The sequence below is a fragment of the Xenopus tropicalis genome, chromosome 9 (genome assembly GCF_000004195.4).
Source record: "Xenopus tropicalis strain Nigerian chromosome 9, UCB_Xtro_10.0, whole genome shotgun sequence".
NCBI classification, from domain to species: domain Eukaryota; kingdom Metazoa; phylum Chordata; class Amphibia; order Anura; family Pipidae; genus Xenopus; species Xenopus tropicalis.
In genome coordinates this window covers 3,162,639-3,180,514 of record NC_030685.2, presented here as the reverse complement: position 1 = coordinate 3,180,514, position 17,876 = coordinate 3,162,639, and the positions used below count along the sequence as shown (strand labels likewise).

The window sequence follows — 17,876 nt, the reverse complement described above, 5'->3', positions numbered from 1 at the left end:
CCTGCCAATAAATCCATCAACCTTTCCTGTATGTGTGTTGTGGATCAGATAAGTTTCCCAGGGAGGGTAACGCAGCCCAACCTGTCCCGACCCTGGGTGGGGGCCCGCAATTAATCAGTGTAACTGCCCTTCCAGATAGCGGGGGCACAGGGCTCCTGTAGCGCCACACGCAGGTGAATGCATGCTCGATCCCATGCAGTAGTGAAAGAGAGCTACACTGGGATTGGTAGTTCAGCCCATGGCTAGACTAGTTATTCTATTCCCTGCTTGGAATTGTTTTGGGGGATATTGCTGGGAATAATCCCCTATAGCAGTGCTGTCCAACTGGCGGCCCGCGGGCCGCATGCGGCCCGCGACCCCCCTCTGTGTGGCCCCCCACCTGTCTGGCTGCTTTGATGGCTTACCTTTGAGTAAGCATCAAATGGTATCAGTACTGAGATTAACTGGCCCCCTTGCATGGTTCTCACCTCAGATTCAGGCTGTAATCCCTCTGTATTGTTTAAATATGTAATCCCCTGTGTTTTTCACACCTTTTAATCTCTGTATTGTTCACCCCCTGCAGTGTTCACACCTCAGGCTCAGACTGTAATCACCCCCATTGTTCCCCTGTTCACACCTCAGACATAGGTACTGTAGGCAGAGTATGGCACATACAGCCAGCATAAGGCAGGGAGGGTATGGCACACACAGTCAGGGTAGGGCAGGCGGAGTATGGCATACACAGTCAGGGTAGGGCAGGCAGAGTATGGCACACACAGGCAGGGTAGGGCAGGCAGAGTATGGCACACACAGTCAGGGTAGGGCAGGCAGAGTATGGCACACACAGGCAGGGTAGGGCAGGCAGAGTATGGCACACACAGTCAGGGTAGGGCAGGCAGAGTATGGCACACACAGGCAGGGTAGGGCAGGCAGAGTATGGCACACAGAGGCAGGGTAGGGCAGGCAGAGTATGGCACACACAGGCAGGGTAGGACAGGCAGAGTATGGCACACACAGGCAGGGTAGGACAGGCAGAGTATGGCACGCACAGACAGCTTAGGACAGGCAGAGTGCTTCCTGTGTGTGCCATACTCTGCTTGCCCTATGCTGCTTGTGGGAGGTGAACCTGGCAGGGGGTTTGTTGTGGGAGTTTGTTAGCAGTTGGAAATAGCCATTAAATGGTCCCTAAGGTGTGTAATTATGTACTGGGGGTTGCTCTGCTATCCACAGGGGAGGAGGAGGCATATGGAATTTAAGGGTATATCTTAATATGACATAATTCTTTCACATATGAATGATGGTTGATATCCCCACAGTAAGGACCAAGCATTTGGGATTTTGCTGTGCTACCACCATTGTGATAAAATAGGTGTGGTTTGAAGTGGGTGTGGTTTCAAAAAGGGGAGTGGTCAAAACTGGCTTCCATTAGCGGCCCTCCACCATGTATGCTAGAGAAATTCCGAACCTCGGCACTGTAGAAGTTGGACAGCACTGCCCTATAGAAATGTGTAAGTGCTTAATTCCACTTCCAGGCCCCTCCCTCCCACAAGGAGCCAATGGGAATGTGGGAGGAAGCGAGTGACCCAGTGATGGGGAAGAAGGATAAAAATGAGGAGCGGAAGGAGAGAATCCTGAATCTCACACTGGAGATTATCTATCTGCTGACTGGAGAGGTGAGGGGGGCACTGTGAGTGGCACAGTGAGAAGAGACTGTCTGTCTGTACAAAGGGGGTCTCTCTGCTGCGTTACACACTCATCATTCTCTCTCCCTCTCAATACATAGGGCTACGTCATCCCTAAGAAGAAGAGCCCAACTGTGGGTTTGGGGGCCCTGCATGCCCCTGGCTCCGTCATACAGAAGGAAAATGACAAGAAGATCCTGGAACTCATCTCCAACATCATCCAGCTGCTGACTGGAGAGGTGGGTGCGGCCCCCCAATCCCCCCTTATTGTTTAGTAACAGTGTATGATAATCCCTTTCTCTGGCTGGGGGATGACTGTAACATTGTGTGTGCCAGGTTGCCATAAGGTGTGAGGATGTTTCCATCTATTTTTCCTTGGAGGAGTGGGAGTATATAAAAGGAAACAAGGCCCTTTACAGGGAAGGGATAAAGGAGGAGGAGGAGGAGCCCCAGCAGCTCCGCCCACTGGGTGAGTAATGGTTTCTATCATATACAGAGCATAGAATGCAGGATATTTTGTGTTTTTAGAAGCTTTTTCTTAACCACTCCCACCTGTGTTTGGAGGGCGCAGCCATCAGGAAATTGAGCTTGTGGCTGCATCTCTGTAGTAGTAATGATATAGGTCGTTACAGTTGTCACAGGAGCTCCCCATCTTGGATTCTGTTAGGGCTGTCGGGGGCAGTGCACATGCTCAGTGGGCTCTGAGCAGCTGTTGGGAAGCAGGAAATGAGGCTGGACTGTCATAAACTGATGCTACGAGTCTGATTAGCGAATTCTGATGATAATTGCACTTGTTTCAGAGCTGCCATGTTATGTGACTCCAAATGGCGAATCAGCCTTATACTGTTACATGTATAATCTATATATACAGTATATTGTGAGTCGGCCCCTAAGCTCAGTAACTGACAGCAGCACAGAGCATGTACTGGGAATCAGCAGAAAAAGAGATGGGGGGCTACTGGGGGCATCTTTGGGGGATAGATCTTCCCTGCTAAGGGGCTGTGGTTGGCTTGGGCTGGTTCCGAAGCCCAAAACATAATGTACAACATTTCTAGCCTATTTTTTAGCTTTAGTTCCCCTTTAACTAAATAGATCCTGATACAAACAGCTGCCGTTACTCTATAATAATCAGTTCATATAAATAGTTCCATTAATTAATGTGTTAAGAAGTCAGTCACTTCATTGGGGGTCAGTGGAGTTTGCCCTAAGTTTAACCCCTCCCCCCCTACCTGCCCCTGTCACAGAGCTTAGCTTTGTCATTGCTTGTTTTGTAAGTTCTGTACATGTATTATATTTCACAGTAATTTGTCAAACACTTTAATTACTGTAGTGCTTTAGCAAAGTCCAAGTAGATCCCATCCACTGCCATTCCAGCATCGAGGTTCCTGCTCACCTCCTCATAGAAGGCAAAATAGTCTGGCAAGATCTGTTACCCATAAACCCATACCAGCAGAATCTTATAGTACTGGGATTTGCAATGAATTCAAGTTCCCTATCCCTTATTACCCCTTACAAAAGCTTTCCTACCCCTGATATCAGACTAACAGGCCTATAGTTTTCAGGCTGAGTACGGGGTCCATTTGTGAAAATCTGCGCCACATTAGCAATTCGCCAGTCTCTCGGCGCCATGGCACCTAAGCTTATTTAGTGCCCTAAATCCCATCTGGTCTTGGACTTTTGTTTACTTTTACATGTTCAACTCTCTTTATATTCCCCCCTGAGGGACCCGTGCATCATTTGTTATATTTCTAGAATTGGGGCTATTAAAAATGCAGCCTTCATTAGCCGGCTCCTCAGTTGCCCAGACGAAGGAAAAATAACAGTTTAGAATTTCTGCTTTTTCCCTGTTCTCATGAACCAACTGACCCCCCTGTGATAATGAGGGTCCCGCCCCTTCTTGCTTCAGTTTGCTCATTACATATATAAAAAATAATTTTGGATACATTTTTATCCTTGCTGCAATACCACTTTCCTTCTTTACTTTAGGTTTTTGCTGCTTTATTGGCTCCCATGTATCTGCTAATTACAGCTGCCCCAGCTAACTTACGTGTTTAAACATTACCAACCCCGACACTAACACTTTTATTCAGCCATAAAGGTTTTGCTTTGCGATGCCTCTCCTTGCTTACAAGGGGAATATACTGACCTGTATACTTGGTAAGCAACATTTTAAAGATGTTCCATTTTCCTTCTGTGTTTAACCCTATGAAAAGCCTTTCCCAGCTGCCACATTGCAGAGATGCCCTTATACTGGCACAGTCTGCACGGCTAAAATCCAGCGTTTTAGTTCCTCCCTTATAGAGCTGTCTCTGCAGCATTATCCCAAAGGGACCATATTGGGATCACTGTTCCCCAAATGCCCCCCCCCCCCCCCACACACAAGTGTTAGAGATGAGTTCAGTGTTATTAGTTATTACAAAAGAGAATCATTCCCAGTAGGTTCTTGAACTGCCTGATGTTAATATTACGTAACGGAGAGTTAGCGCTAAGATTACTATTAGCCTGTTTTACTTGTAACAGAGGGATCTCCTTAGCTGGTAACGGTATCCCCCTCCCCCTCACTCCTTCCCATGAGCCCTTACTAATCCCACTGCCAGGTCTGCACTGGGATCCCCATAAATAACAGTCTCTATCCTTCCCTTTAGCAGCCTGTGAGTATAAAGATGGGAGCGATGTTACAGCACATACGGAAGCAACTTTATGTTGTAATAATGATGGGAATCTCACAAACCCTGATGTTTCTCCAGCGGAACAGCCCCCATCGGCCAATGGGATTAAAGAGGAGGCGGCTTCATGTGAAGGGGGAAACCAATCAGATTGCAGCATTAATCCCCTTACAGAACAGATACAGGGAACAGACACACCTACTCCTATCATGGGGTGCAGCCTGAATATCTTAAAAATGAAGGGTAATAAAAATACCCTCCAATCTCCACATAAATCTCACATAACAGAAAATGCATTATGTAGGAAATACAGCTGCAATGAGTGTCAGAAACAATTTACTTATAAGAGAAACTATGATAAACATCATAGAACCCACCAAAGTAAAAAAACCTTTTCTTCTTCTAATTGTGGAAAATATTTTTCAATTCGATCCAACCTTAAACGCCATCAAGTAACTCACACAGGGGAGAAACCTTTTTCTTGTTCTGAATGTGGGAAATGTTTTTTAAGACATTCATACCTTGCTCGTCATCAAAGGACACATACAGGGGAGAAACCATTCTCTTGTTCTGAATGTGGGAAATGTTTTTCAAACAAATATGAGCTTAAAGGCCATCAAGTAACCCACACAGGAGAGAAACCATTTTCTTGTTCTGAATGTGGGAAATGTTTTTCAAAGCAATCTAACCTTGCTTCTCACCAAAGAACTCACACAGGGGAGAAACCTTTTTCTTGTTCTGAATGTGGGAAATGTTTCTTAAATCGCTTTAACCTTGCTCGTCATCAAAGGACTCACACAGGGGAGAAACCATTCCCTTGTTCTGAATGTGGGAAATGTTTGTCAACTAAATTACAACTTAAAATGCATTATAGAACCCACACAGGGGAGAAACCTTTTTCCTGTTCTGAATGTGGGAAATGTTTTTCAAGGCAATCTGACCTTAAAGACCACCAAATAACCCACACAGGAGAGAAACCATTTTCTTGTTCTGAATGTGGGAAATGTTTCTTAAATCGCTCTTACCTTGTTCGTCATCAAAGGACTCACACAGGGGAGAAACCATTCTCTTGTCCTGAATGTGGGAAATGTTTTTCTAGCCAATCTCGCCGTGCTCATCATCAGAGAATTCACACAGGGGAGAAACCATTTTCTTGTTCTGAATGTGGCAAATGTTTTACATATCGATTTCAGCGTGATTGTCATCAGAGAATTCACACAGGGGAGAAACCATTTTCTTGTTCTGAATGTGGGAAATGTTTTTCAAACCAATGGCACCTTAAAAATCATCATAGAAGCCACACAGGGGAGGCACCATTTTCTTGTGAATGCGGGAAATGTTTTACAAATCGATCTAACCTTGATCGTCATCAATTGACTCACACAAGGGAGAAACCATTTTCTTGTTCTGAATGAGGGAAATAATTTGTATTGAACAAAAGTCTAAAAATACTTTCACCCATGAGAAAAACTGTAAACTTGTTTTACAAATGAGGCATCAGGCAAATATTTTTATGTCCACCATAAAATGTTTCTTTAAGAGAACCCTTAGACCAGGGATCCCCAACCTTTCTTACTCGTGAGCCACAGTCAAATGTAAAAAGACTTGTAGAGCTACACAAGCGCCATAAAAGTTCATGGAGGCGCCAAATAAGGGTTAAGATTGGCTATTAGGCAGCCTCTATGCACCCTATCGGCTTACAGGGGCTTTATTTGGCAGTTAATCTTGTTTGATCACTGCCTTAGACCAACAGTTTGTAGTCACCTGATGGGCACTGGGCAATTCTGAGACTGGGGGGCACCAAAGCAGAATGCACTATAAGTACCTTCCCCCGGCACTGGCTCTGCATTGGGAACTGAGGAGCCCTCTGGAATATATCTCCCCCTCCCACCAACAGATAATATTCTGGGTTTTATTGAACAAGAAGGGACATATTCCAAGGGGTACGAGCCCCCCAGGGTATCACTTGGGCAGATTCTGTTCCCTAATGCTCACACAGTAGGTAACATAATGGGGATATACCCAGCTGGGAATGACTTGCCGGGTACATAGGCTCTTACTGGGTAAATATAAAGCCTGTAACATCATCTTGTCATTATTAACCCAATGTCATTTCCAATGGGGCATTTGTTGAGATGAAAGGAAAGGGGGTTACACCATTATCCTATAAAGGGTCTCTTTACATTAAATCAGTTTTGTGAAAAGCCTTTGTGTCAGTCCGATTTATTGGTGCAGTTTTTGATGCTTGTTAATAAAACATTGAATATATTTTTTTTGTTGTTTTTTATTATTAGCCAGTAGCAGAATGTTGTACAATGGGAGCCATAGAGCAGAAAGGGAAAAAACAATTGTGGCCCCGTGATACTGTCGTGGAGCTTTAATGGGCCCCTTAGATCAGAGACGTTGATGTTGTTTAAGAGGAAACCTTTATTGCTAACACATATATGGAGATCCTGTGCCCTCTCTGCCCTGCACTCCTTCCTGCCCCTGGATCTTTGCCCCTGTCACCCTGTACTTGCCGGCACTTTATCAGCCCCTGCTCACAAGGCAGCAGCAGTTTTTGAATTCTTCCCCCATAGATCAGGTCTCTGAGATGATATTTTTTCTGCTAGAGAAACCGGAGGCAGCGGCTGCTTTGGGGAAGCGGCACAGGAACTGAGGGCAGCAGAGTTGGGGCAAACTAACAGCGCAAAGCCAACAGAAACAGACTGGTATCATAGATCCCTGGGGACTTGCAGCAAAGTAAGTTATCTACCCAGGATCCAGCTTCCTCCTCCAGCAGGAAAATATCATCTCAGAGACCTGATCAATGGGGGAAGAATTTAATGCTTTTGATTCTGTGAGGGAAAGGTAGGGGGCGCTAGAGAGGGGAAGGAGGGAAAGGGGAGTCTTTTAGCCTTTCACTGCCAGCCATTTTGATTAAAGTGGAACTTGTATTGCCAGACAGTTTTTGAGCATTTTGCACTGTTTCACTTTCACAGGGGCCTTTCCTCGGAGGGGACTTTTAGTTTACCCAGGAAAACAATATATCGTTTTTTTCAGGACAACCTAAGCTTTCAAAATATGGTAGAATTTTTGTGTAATTCCAATTCTGTAACAAGATATGGGCTTCTAAATGTCTAAAAAATGAAAAAAGAAATATTTTTCATAATATAAACACACATACACCAGGAACAAAAATTATTTTATGCATGAAAATACAACTGATTTGGAAAGTCCCATGTCTCCTGAACGTGCCAATACCAAATATATATAGTTTTATGGGGATTTCCCACGTGTATAGGCCACAAACTCCCGGCAGGACACTACCAAATCCCCAAAGCGCTGCCCCAGAAAGCTGCATACTTTACATTTCAAGGCCAAAAATTCCACTAACAGAAGGTTTATCCCAGAAAATTATACATTTTGGAAAGAACAGATTCTGGGGAATCCAAAATAGGTAGAACTGTCCTTCAAAATTTGTGATTTTTAAAAAAAAATCGCTTCAAATCTTCCAGTCTATAGTATCTTATCTCCTACAGGCCATAAAGTAACCAGATAAAACACCCTAAATATGAACGCCAGGGGTCCCCTGAACAGTTTGATGCCCAATATGTATAGGTTTACCTAAGTATGTGGCATGTAGGGGCCCCAATGGGAACCCCCATATGTACTGTCATTTCTGTCAGTTCAGCTTCTGCAAAATCAACACATTTACATCATTATATGTGGGATAAAGTTAGTAAAAAGTACACTCACCCCAGAAAGTCATATATTTTTGGAAAGTACACATTCCCCCGAATCTAAAATGGGTACCCGTGTCTTTCTACTCCAAAGTACCAAGCCGCAAAGCTTTCCTAACTTCGCCGATTTTTATGACATTTTCAAAAATCCCCTCAAAACTTCCAATATGCATCTTATCTCCTACAGGTCATTAGGTACCAAGATAAAACCCCCTAAATATGAACCCCAGGGGGCAACTGAACAGTTTGATGCCCAATATGCATAGATTTACCAAGCTATGGGGTGTACTGAGGAAGCCAAATTGAAATAGGGCAGACAAAATGTCCATGTGCAAAGACAAGTAACAAAGAACAATGTGAAATGCAATAAAATTGCTAAAATCAAAAAAAAATCACTAAAAATCCATTTTTTTCCCTAATGATAGATTATCGCGCAGTGCGGTTAGTGAATACGCCGTCCACAATGGCTGTCCACAATGATGCAATAAAAAAAAATCCACAAAATTGCATGTGTGTGTGTGTACACTAGGCAAAATGTATGTGAGTGTGCAAGTAAGTGTGAGTGCTGTGAATGTGTGAAACCCCCCAACCCCCCCATAAATGTATGTGTATGTTTCTGTGTGTAAGTATAAGTGTGTATTAATGTAATAAGTGTGTGATTGTGTGTTTGTGTGTGTATGTGGCACTAATTGGGACAAGAAGCTGGAGATTGCAGGAGGGATACAGGAGATAGCAGGGAGAGCAGCTGCAGTCTTCTCTGTCGGATCCCATGAGTGGGCGGTGCAGGAAGGGAAGGGGAATAGCAGGAAAAGCCAGGCACATAGAATCTACATGTCTGGCTTTTCCTATGGGGTCCCTGGGCGATCATGCCCCAGGGGCCACTTGTTTCCCCATATGCTCATTCTCTAGGGGGTTCTTTATCTTACACTCGTTCTCTGCACTTGGATTAAGCAGCGATTGCAGAGAACGAGCATAAGATAAAGAAAACGTAGCTCCTACATGCTTGGCGCCTAATGACTTTTTATGCCAGCACGTAGCAGCTACGTAGTTGAGAGGGAAAAGGTTAAGGCCGGGGCTGGTAAAGTGCAGGCAAGAACTGGGTGACAGGGGGGCAAAGATTCAGGACAAAATCTCAAAGGAGACATATTGGATAAATAAGAAAACCTTAATTTTGTAGGCAATTATGAATAATATCCGGTGCTGGTTTCCCTTTGGGCTAAACATTAACCCTATCTGTAACAATGGCCCCTTTATTGGAGCTCCCTATAGATCCTCTCAGGTCCCTGTCTGGGTTTCACATGAGGGGTGGGCGTGTCCTAACGGTCCCTGCCAGAAGCACAGTAGGAGGGGGAGAGCCAATCACAGCCCTGCACTCACACAAGCACAGACAGGCTTCAGTTCCCTATCAGGTCAGCCTAGTGTGGCCCCAAAGTGAAGTCTCACACAAATGGCGAATTGAAGCCAAACAATCGCTCCCCACAACTTCACACAAGATTTGGGGGATTTATTTTTTTTTCAAAATGGGAGAATGTTTTTGGGTGCCAAGAGACCGGGGGGAAAGAGGCAGATTCAGGGAACTAACGAATAAACCTGCCCCTGCCTGGTAACCTGTAACCCCCAGGCACTACTGAGCCTCTGATTGGGGGAACCAGTCAGGTGACTGGGGAAATGTCTCAAACACAGCAAGTCCAGTTGATGTGACTTATTACTACAGAGATACCCCGGCCTGGATGGGAACCTTCCCACACATAATACTTACATGGGGGGATTAGAAAAACTACATATCCCAGAATTCCCTGCAGCTTTACAGCTCCCTTACTGTGCTGCACCCAAATGTTTCCGGCTCAGTGACTGGGTGTGCTGACAGTGTGCCTCACAGTATGTAGCAGGGCTTTAACCCTGCGTGTGTCCAACCGCACCTCAGCTGCTAGTGCTGCTTGGTTGCCTTAGTTACTGGTTTTCAGCAACTTCCTGACGGAATAAACTCGTTTGTCATTTTTACACTTACACAGCAGTCTGTGAGTTTTCCCTCTGTCCCTAACTCTGCAGTCTGTGAGTTTTCCCTCTGTCCCTAACTCTGCAGTCTGTGAGTTTTCCCTCTGTCCCTAACTCTGCAGTCTGTGAGTTTTCCCTCTGTCCCTAACTCTGCAGTCTGTGAGTTTTCCCTCTGTCCCTAACTCTGCAGTCTGTGAGTTTTCCCTCTGTCCCTAACTCTGTGTCCCGCCCTTGTGCTCACTGACCCAATCATTCTTCTCTGCCGCTCTCTGTCCCGCCCACATTCCCCTCCCAGCCAATGAGTGAGTGTCCCAGCTCCTCAGTTCCCTCCCTCACAGCTACAGGCAGCAGAGCAGTGTGGGAAAGAGGTGAGTAAGGGAGCGGGGCTGCACTAATGGTGGCACTAAAGGAGCAGTGTTACCTTGTTGTTCCCAACACATGAGCTGATTCCCAGGGACACTTTGCTACTGAGTCAGTGCAGTTTCTGTGGCAGCTCCAAGCCCAACCCACCCACCATAAGTGAATTCCTCTCCCATTTGGTACCAAGGCCCCCCTGCAGCCTGAGGGGAAGCACTGAGGGGCCCATTCTTGGCAGGAAAGGGAAAGTGTTGATTGGCAGACATTGCATCATTAGAGGGAAGTTTAACAGGGGATTGTGGGATTGGTAGTTCAGCCCATGGCTAGACTAGTTATTCTATTCCCTGCTTGGAATTGTTTTGGGGGATATTGCTGGGAATAATCCCCTATAGAAATGTGTAAGTGCTTAATTCCACTTCCAGGCCCCTCCCTCCCACAAGGAGCCAATGGGAATGTGGGAGGAAGCGAGTGACCCAGTGATGGGGAAGAAGGATAAAAATGAGGAGCGGAAGGAGAGAATCCTGAATCTCACACTGGAGATTATCTATCTGCTGACTGGAGAGGTGAGGGGGGCACTGTGAGTGGCACAGTGAGAAGAGACTGTCTGTCTGTACAAAGGGGGTCTCTCTGCTGCGTTACACACTCATCATTCTCTCTCCCTCTCAATACATAGGGCTACGTCATCCCTAAGAAGAAGAGCCCAACTGTGGGTTTGGGGGCCCTGCATGCCCCTGGCTCCGTCATACAGAAGGAAAATGACAAGAAGATCCTGGAACTCATCTCCAACATCATCCAGCTGCTGACTGGAGAGGTGGGTGCGGCCCCCCAATCCCCCCTTATTGTTTAGTAACAGTGTATGATAATCCCTTTCTCTGGCTGGGGGATGACTGTAACATTGTGTGTGCCAGGTTGCCATAAGGTGTGAAGATGTTTCCATCTATTTTTCCTTGGAGGAGTGGGAGTATATAAAAGGAAACAAGGCCCTTTACAGGGAGGAGTTAATGGAGGAGGAGGAGCCCCAGCAGCTCCGCCCACTGGGTGAGTAATGGTTTCTATCATATACAGAGCATAGAGTCTATGCAGGATGTTTTGTCTTTTCAGGGAGATGCAGAAGAAAGTAAACCCATTTACACCCAGTTAATAACCAGTGACACAGACACAGAGCTCTTACAGTCTTTTTTTCTTATTAAAATAATTTCTGCTTTACTGAGTTTTAACAAGATATAAAAATACAGCGCATTGTGCAGATCAGAGGGATACAGATAAAGGACAGAGCTAATAAGGAGGGAGGAGTTGATGCGTGCAAATTTAAAATGGCGCCAGCACACTGTGTGAGTGCAGGGCTGTGATTGGCTCTCCCCCTCCTACTGTGCTTCTGGCAGGGACCGTTAGGACACGCCCACCCCTCATGTGAAACCCAGACAGGGACCTGAGAGGATCTATAGGGAGCTCCAATAAAGGGGCCATTGTTACAGATAGGGTTAATGTTTAGCCCAAAGGGAAACCAGCACCGGATATTATTCATAATTGCCTACAGGGTTGGGTGGGGGCTGGGGGTCACACATATTATTGTATGTCCAGATGGATGGTGCTGTTTCTAAGTATTTTTTGAGTAGACTTTCTCCGATCTAGTTGATATTTAGTTTTCGATTTGACTTTTTAATGAGAGAGGCCGATCCTGTTGTCCCGGAGTGTAAGTTTAGGGAGGCGGCACAAGAAAGCTTCGGGAAACTGAAGCGCCACCTATGCCACCCAACGGGTAAGTTACATTATTGCCGGTGCAATGGCATTTCAGGAAGATTTATTGCAGGTGATTAATCTTCACGTCTGCCACCCTCTGGCTTCTCTTTGGTTCTTCCCAGCAAGCTCTCTGCATCCCAAGGGAAAAAAAGATCCAAGATGGCTGCACATTCCACAATGAAACCCACAGCAGTTTTTTAAACAGGAATTTACCCATGCAGAAGGCAGGAGAGTGTGATCTTACTGGCATGTCTGGGGTTAAAGGAAAAAATATTTTGTATTTTATTTGAAATTTTAGGCAAACTGGAACCTTTTTCTAACTCATTTCCATTACTTATTTGTGTTAGTGTTTGTGCTATAATGAGCCACAGTCCCTCCCCCTTCTCCCTCTAGTCACTTTATATTCACTATTAAGCATGCATACAGGCTAACCAATCACAATGCTGTGTGTTTGCTTTCTGTGAAGCTACAGTCCCGCTATGAAGCTTTGGGCCCTGCTCATGACGGCAGCCTGTGGGGCTTTCCTCTGTATCTTAAGCAAAGTGATTGGTTTGGGATGTCACATGTTGCACTTTTTGCTTTCCCTCTCCAAAAAATAAAAAAATTCACAGTACTGGCACGAAACCATCAACTCTGTTTGGCTCTAGATTTCATATTCTTTACACTGCCATCTCTACCAATCACTAGCAACATACAGAAGGTAATGGAACGGCTTGTTTCCTCCCCTGTGTCTAATTGCCCCTCCCCCCCCAATCCCCATGTAACTGTTTTTTTTACAGTTTGTGGGGATTTTTCTTTTTTTTATTACTTTTATTTAAAATAAACTCTCGTAAGATGCAGCCAACAAACAGGCAATACCAGGCAAGTAATGAGAGCGGCAGATTTTCCCAGATATTTCTGCCTCTGCTCCAGCAAAACATCATTTCCCATTATAACTCACATCATACACCAAAATAATATAAGGATACAAATCAACTTAAATATTGTTTGTAGGGAAATTAGTTTTTTTTCTCCACTATATTTAAAAATTGTTCGCCAGATACTTCGTCCTGTAACTCTTTTTGCTTATTAGAAAAAGGTTTTTTTTCCAGATATATCTCTGATCAGCCATAAATAACAGTCTTTATCCTTCCCTTTAGCACCCTGTGAGTATAAAGATGGGAGCGATGTTACAGCACATACGGAAGCAACTTTATGTTGTAATAATGATGGGAATCTCACAAACCCTGATGTTTCTCCAGCGGAACAGCCCCCACCGGCCAATGGGATTAAAGAGGAGGCGGCTTTATGTGAAAGGGGAAACCAATCAGATTGCAGCATTAATCCCCTTACAGAACAGATACAGGGAACAGACACACCTACTCCTATCATGGGGTGCAGCCTGAATACCTTAAAAATAAAGGGTAATAAAAATGATAAAAATGCTGATAACTCACCACAAAAATCACTCATAAATGATTTGGATAAACATCTAAGGATCCACACAGGGGAGAGACCTTTTTCCTGTACTGAATGTGGGAAATGTTTTGCTGCTTCATCAGAACTCACTGTCCATCAACAACGAACCCACACAGGGGAGAAACTTTCTTGTTCCAAATGCGGGAAACGTTTCTCACGTCGATCTAACCTTATTCGTCATCACAGAACCCACACAGGGGAGAAACCATTTTCTTGTTCTGAGTGTGGGAAATGTTTCTTAAATCGCTCTAACCTTGCTCGTCATCAAAGCACTCACACAGGGGAGAAACCTTTTTCTTGTTCTGAATGTCAGAAGAGTTTTGCCAGCTCATCAAAACTTACTGTCCATCAACGACAAGTTCACACGACAGAAAAACCCTTTTCTTGTTCTGAATGTGGGAAATGTTTCTCAGATCGATTTATATTTACTCGTCATCAAAGGACTCACACAGGGGATAAACCATATTCTTGTTCTGAATGTGGGAAATGTTTTGCCACTTCATCAGAATGTACTATCCATCAAAGACGAATCCACACAGGGGAGAAACCTTTTTCTTGTTCTGACTGTGGGAAATGTTTTGCCAGCTCATCAAAACTTACTGTCCATCAACGACAAGTTCACACGATGGAAAAACCATTTTCTTGTTCCGAATGTGGGAAATGTTTCTCAGATCGATCCAACTTTGCTCGTCATCAAAGGACTCACACAGGAGTGAAACCATTTTCTTGTTCTGAGTGTGGGAAATGTTTTTCAGCTCACACTACCCTTGCTTGTCATCTAAAGACACACACAGGGGAGAAACCATTTTCTTGTTCTGAGTGTGGGAAATGTTTTTCAGCTCACACTAGCCTTGCTTGTCATCTAAAGACACACACAGGAGCGAAACCATTTTCTTGTTCTGAATGTGGGAAATGTTTTTTAAATCGCTCTAACCTAGTTCGTCATCAAAGTATTCACACAGGGGAGAAACCTTTTTCTTGTTCTGAGTGTGAGAAATGTTTTGCTAGCTCATCGGAACTTAATGTCCATCGACGACAAGTTCACACGTCGGAGAAACCATTTTCTTGTTCTGAATGTGGGAAATGTTTCTCAGATCGATTCAACTTTGCTCGTCATCAAAGGACTCACACAGGGGAGAAACGATTTTCTTGTTCTGAGTGTGGGAAATGTTTTGCCACTTTATCAGAATGTACTATCCATCAAAGACGAACCCACACAGGGGAGAAACCTTATTCTTGTTCTGAATGTGGGAAATGTTTTTTCACTTCATCAGAACTTACTGTCCATCGACATGGAATCCACGCAGTAGGAACACCTTATTCCTGTACTGAGTGTGGGAAATGTTTTGCATTTAAGAGTCGTCTAAATGCACACTTTAAAATTCACACAGGAGGAAAACCATAAACTTGTTATCCATGTGTCTCTTCATCAGACCTTTGTGTCCATTAATAAAAAACTTGCACAGGGGAGAAACCATTTTCCTGTTCTAAATGTGGCAAATGTTTTAAAAATCAGCCAAACGTTTCTTGTTTATTGACTACATTTTAATACGCATTTCAGTATTTACAGAGGGGAGGAACAGCCATTTGCACTATACAGTGTATCATAGGTCAATCATTAGACCAATACTGTCCAAACTGTGAGCTTGATGGACACTGGTTATTGCTTAGGTGCCCCATAATTCTCTTCCTACGGCTCTGCCTCACCATTTGGAACTGAGGGACCTCATTTCATTGCAATATATCTCTTCCTCCCACCAACAGATAAAATCAAGAAGGGACATATTCCAAGGGATAAAACATTCCCAGGATATCACTTGGGCAGATGTTTTCATCTAATTCTTGCACATTAGATAACATATTGGAGATATGCCCAGCTGGGAATATGCTGGTAAGATATACACGTTCAGATTTTGGTCTCCTTCTTCGTACATTAAAATGCAACAATCTAAAACTAACAGACTGAAATTGTAGCATAAATGGGAGGATGTTCTGAACAAAAAATAGTTGGCAGCACCAATCGTGTGAAAGAGACGTCCCAGAATTGCATTGTAGGCCCCCAAGAATACCGCCGGATACTTGATACATGCGCAGATTTTATCGTTATCCAATTGCAATTTTCTTACCTGTCCGATCAACTAAATGACCAATCTCCACGGTATGAAAGTTATTGTAGGTTTCGTATGATTTTATGGGTGCGTGTATGGGCAGCTTCAGACCCGGACAGCTGGAAAGAGGTAGAAAGATCCTCTCCTCCCCACTGATAAGCTCAAGAGAGAGGTTGATCCAGTTTAATATCATAACCAAACCTACCTCACCCTGAAATAACTGCATTTCATGGGTCGTCTAGAACATTTATACATTTGATGTGGTATTGCCCAGACTTTCAAAGGTTTATGAAGTTTCCTTCAAATTCTGTTATGCAAAAAACAGGTGTAGGAACGTTCCATTGCTTTCTAAATCGGGGATCCCCGACTTTTTTTTACTCGTAAGCCACACTCAGATTTAAAAAGTGCTAGGGAGCTACACAAGAATGGATAAAGTTCTTTTGGTAGGCCAAATAAGGGCTGTGATTGGCTATTTCGTAGCCCCATGTGACCTGCTGGCCTGCAGGAGGCTCTGCTTGGAGTATAACTGTCTCTGGGCTTCCAAAACTTGCCTCCAAGCTACAAATTTCAAAATGGCACCTACTGTGAGGCCACTGGGAGTAACATCAAAGGGGGTGGGGAGCTACATGTTCCTCTCGAACCATTGGTTCCGAGCCACTGGTTGGGGATCACTGCTCTAAATGGATAAAACTGACTCCCTGTTGGAACTTTACAGGCTAAATTACTTAGCCAGAGGCTGCCCACAAACATTGGCGGAGATATGGAACGGCTGGCTCGACTCCCCTGCGGGCACAGGCTCCTAATGCTGCTTTTCTGCACTCTCCGACTCTCTTTGTCTCTTGCCTCATCCTCCCTCCGTTTATTTCTCCTTATTATGTCTTATAAATGTGTAAAATTGTACTATTAAAAAAAATGTTTCTGGTAAAAATCTAGACTTGAGAATTCATCTGTTCGTTGTTAGGATGACACCAGCGACAAGGGGACGTCTGTTGGGACAAATGGAAAGCGCATTCCCCCATTATCACTTTCAGTTAAAGGGCATCTATCATAGAAAAATCGTTTCCTCCATCAAAGGTGCAGGTTTTAAACCAACCGTTGGGGCAAGAATTCTATTTATAAAAGAAAATGTCCCAGTAAGTGCTATTATGCCCTTATGTAGGATATGGGGACAAGTTGACCAATCACATGCATGCATTGGATAAGTGCCCTAGCCCGTTATGTAGATGTGCCCCAATATGGCTCCCTCCCTATGTAGGCAGCATAGCGCTCGCAAGGGGCATTTCCTTGCAATAATAATAATGTTCCCCCAACCTGACTACAAACTTAAAGGAGACATATCCTATAAAAATGATGAATGTACCAGGGAATTATACTCCTCTAGATATAGAAGGATTGTGCTTAAAGTTGTGTTTCTGACTGATTTATTGAGAAATTCCCCCAAACCCCACTAGCCCCGCCCATCTGTTCCACTTCCTGCTGGCTGAATTCTCTGGATGAGCTGGGGAGCCGGCGGCCCTCCGTACCCTGCACTGTATGATAGGAACCAATCAGCAGCTAGGCTGACCTGATAGGGGACTGAAGCCTGTCTGTGCTTGTGTGAGTGCAGGGCTGTGATTGGCTCTCCCCCTCCTACAGTGACGTTAGGACACACCCACCCCTCATGTGAAACCCAGACAGGGACCTGAGAGGATCTATAGGGAGCTCCAATAAAGGGGCCATTGTTACAGATAGGGTTAATGTTTAGCCCAAAGGGAAACCAGCACCGGATATTATTCATAATTGCCTACAGGGTTAGGGGTTTCCCATTTATCCAATATGTCTCCTTTAATATCTTTCTATGATAGGTGCCCCATAAAGGGGATCTGTCCCTTTAAGACTTACTGTACTTTAAACTCTTATTCTATTGGGTGAGTCGGGCAAAATAAACTTTACTTACACTCGATAAATTTTTAAAATATTTTTTATTTTATTTGCCTAAAAAACCCCCAAAAAGGCAAAACATGAATAAAGGTGTTTAATATAGAGATGAGTGTGAGTGAGCAGAGAAGCTGAATATAAACAGAAACATTATGTGGCACAGAGCAGATTCATGTTCCCCTCACTCAGTTTGTTTATATGGCATCTCCCTATGGGAAGTCTCTGCCCCTCACTGTATATACAGAGGGAAGG

At 44.3% G+C, this 17,876-nt stretch overlaps 3 protein-coding genes across 3 annotated transcripts in view; all 3 read left to right on the top strand.

The window, feature by feature from the left end:
* Positions 1-16,050, top strand: part of LOC105945439 (oocyte zinc finger protein XlCOF7.1-like) — a gene marked incomplete at its 5' end in the record, with an annotated part of 29,456 nt that extends 13,406 nt beyond the window's left edge. The window contains one exon of the mRNA XM_031893310.1: positions 15,992-16,050. The remainder of the gene's footprint in view (positions 1-15,991) is intronic.
* The window catches only part of h2ac14 (H2A clustered histone 14), a 1,193,713-nt gene that overhangs the window by 1,071,799 nt on the left and 104,038 nt on the right, over positions 1-17,876 (top strand).
* Positions 1,536-16,635, top strand: LOC105945434 (oocyte zinc finger protein XlCOF7.1-like). The gene is made up of 5 exons (XM_018089505.2): positions 1,536-1,652; positions 1,763-1,900; positions 1,998-2,130; positions 4,307-5,702; positions 13,618-16,635. Exons 1-5 carry the CDS (start codon positions 1,536-1,538, stop codon positions 15,002-15,004), a joined length of 3,171 nt encoding a protein of 1,056 aa, XP_017944994.2. The 3' UTR covers positions 15,005-16,635.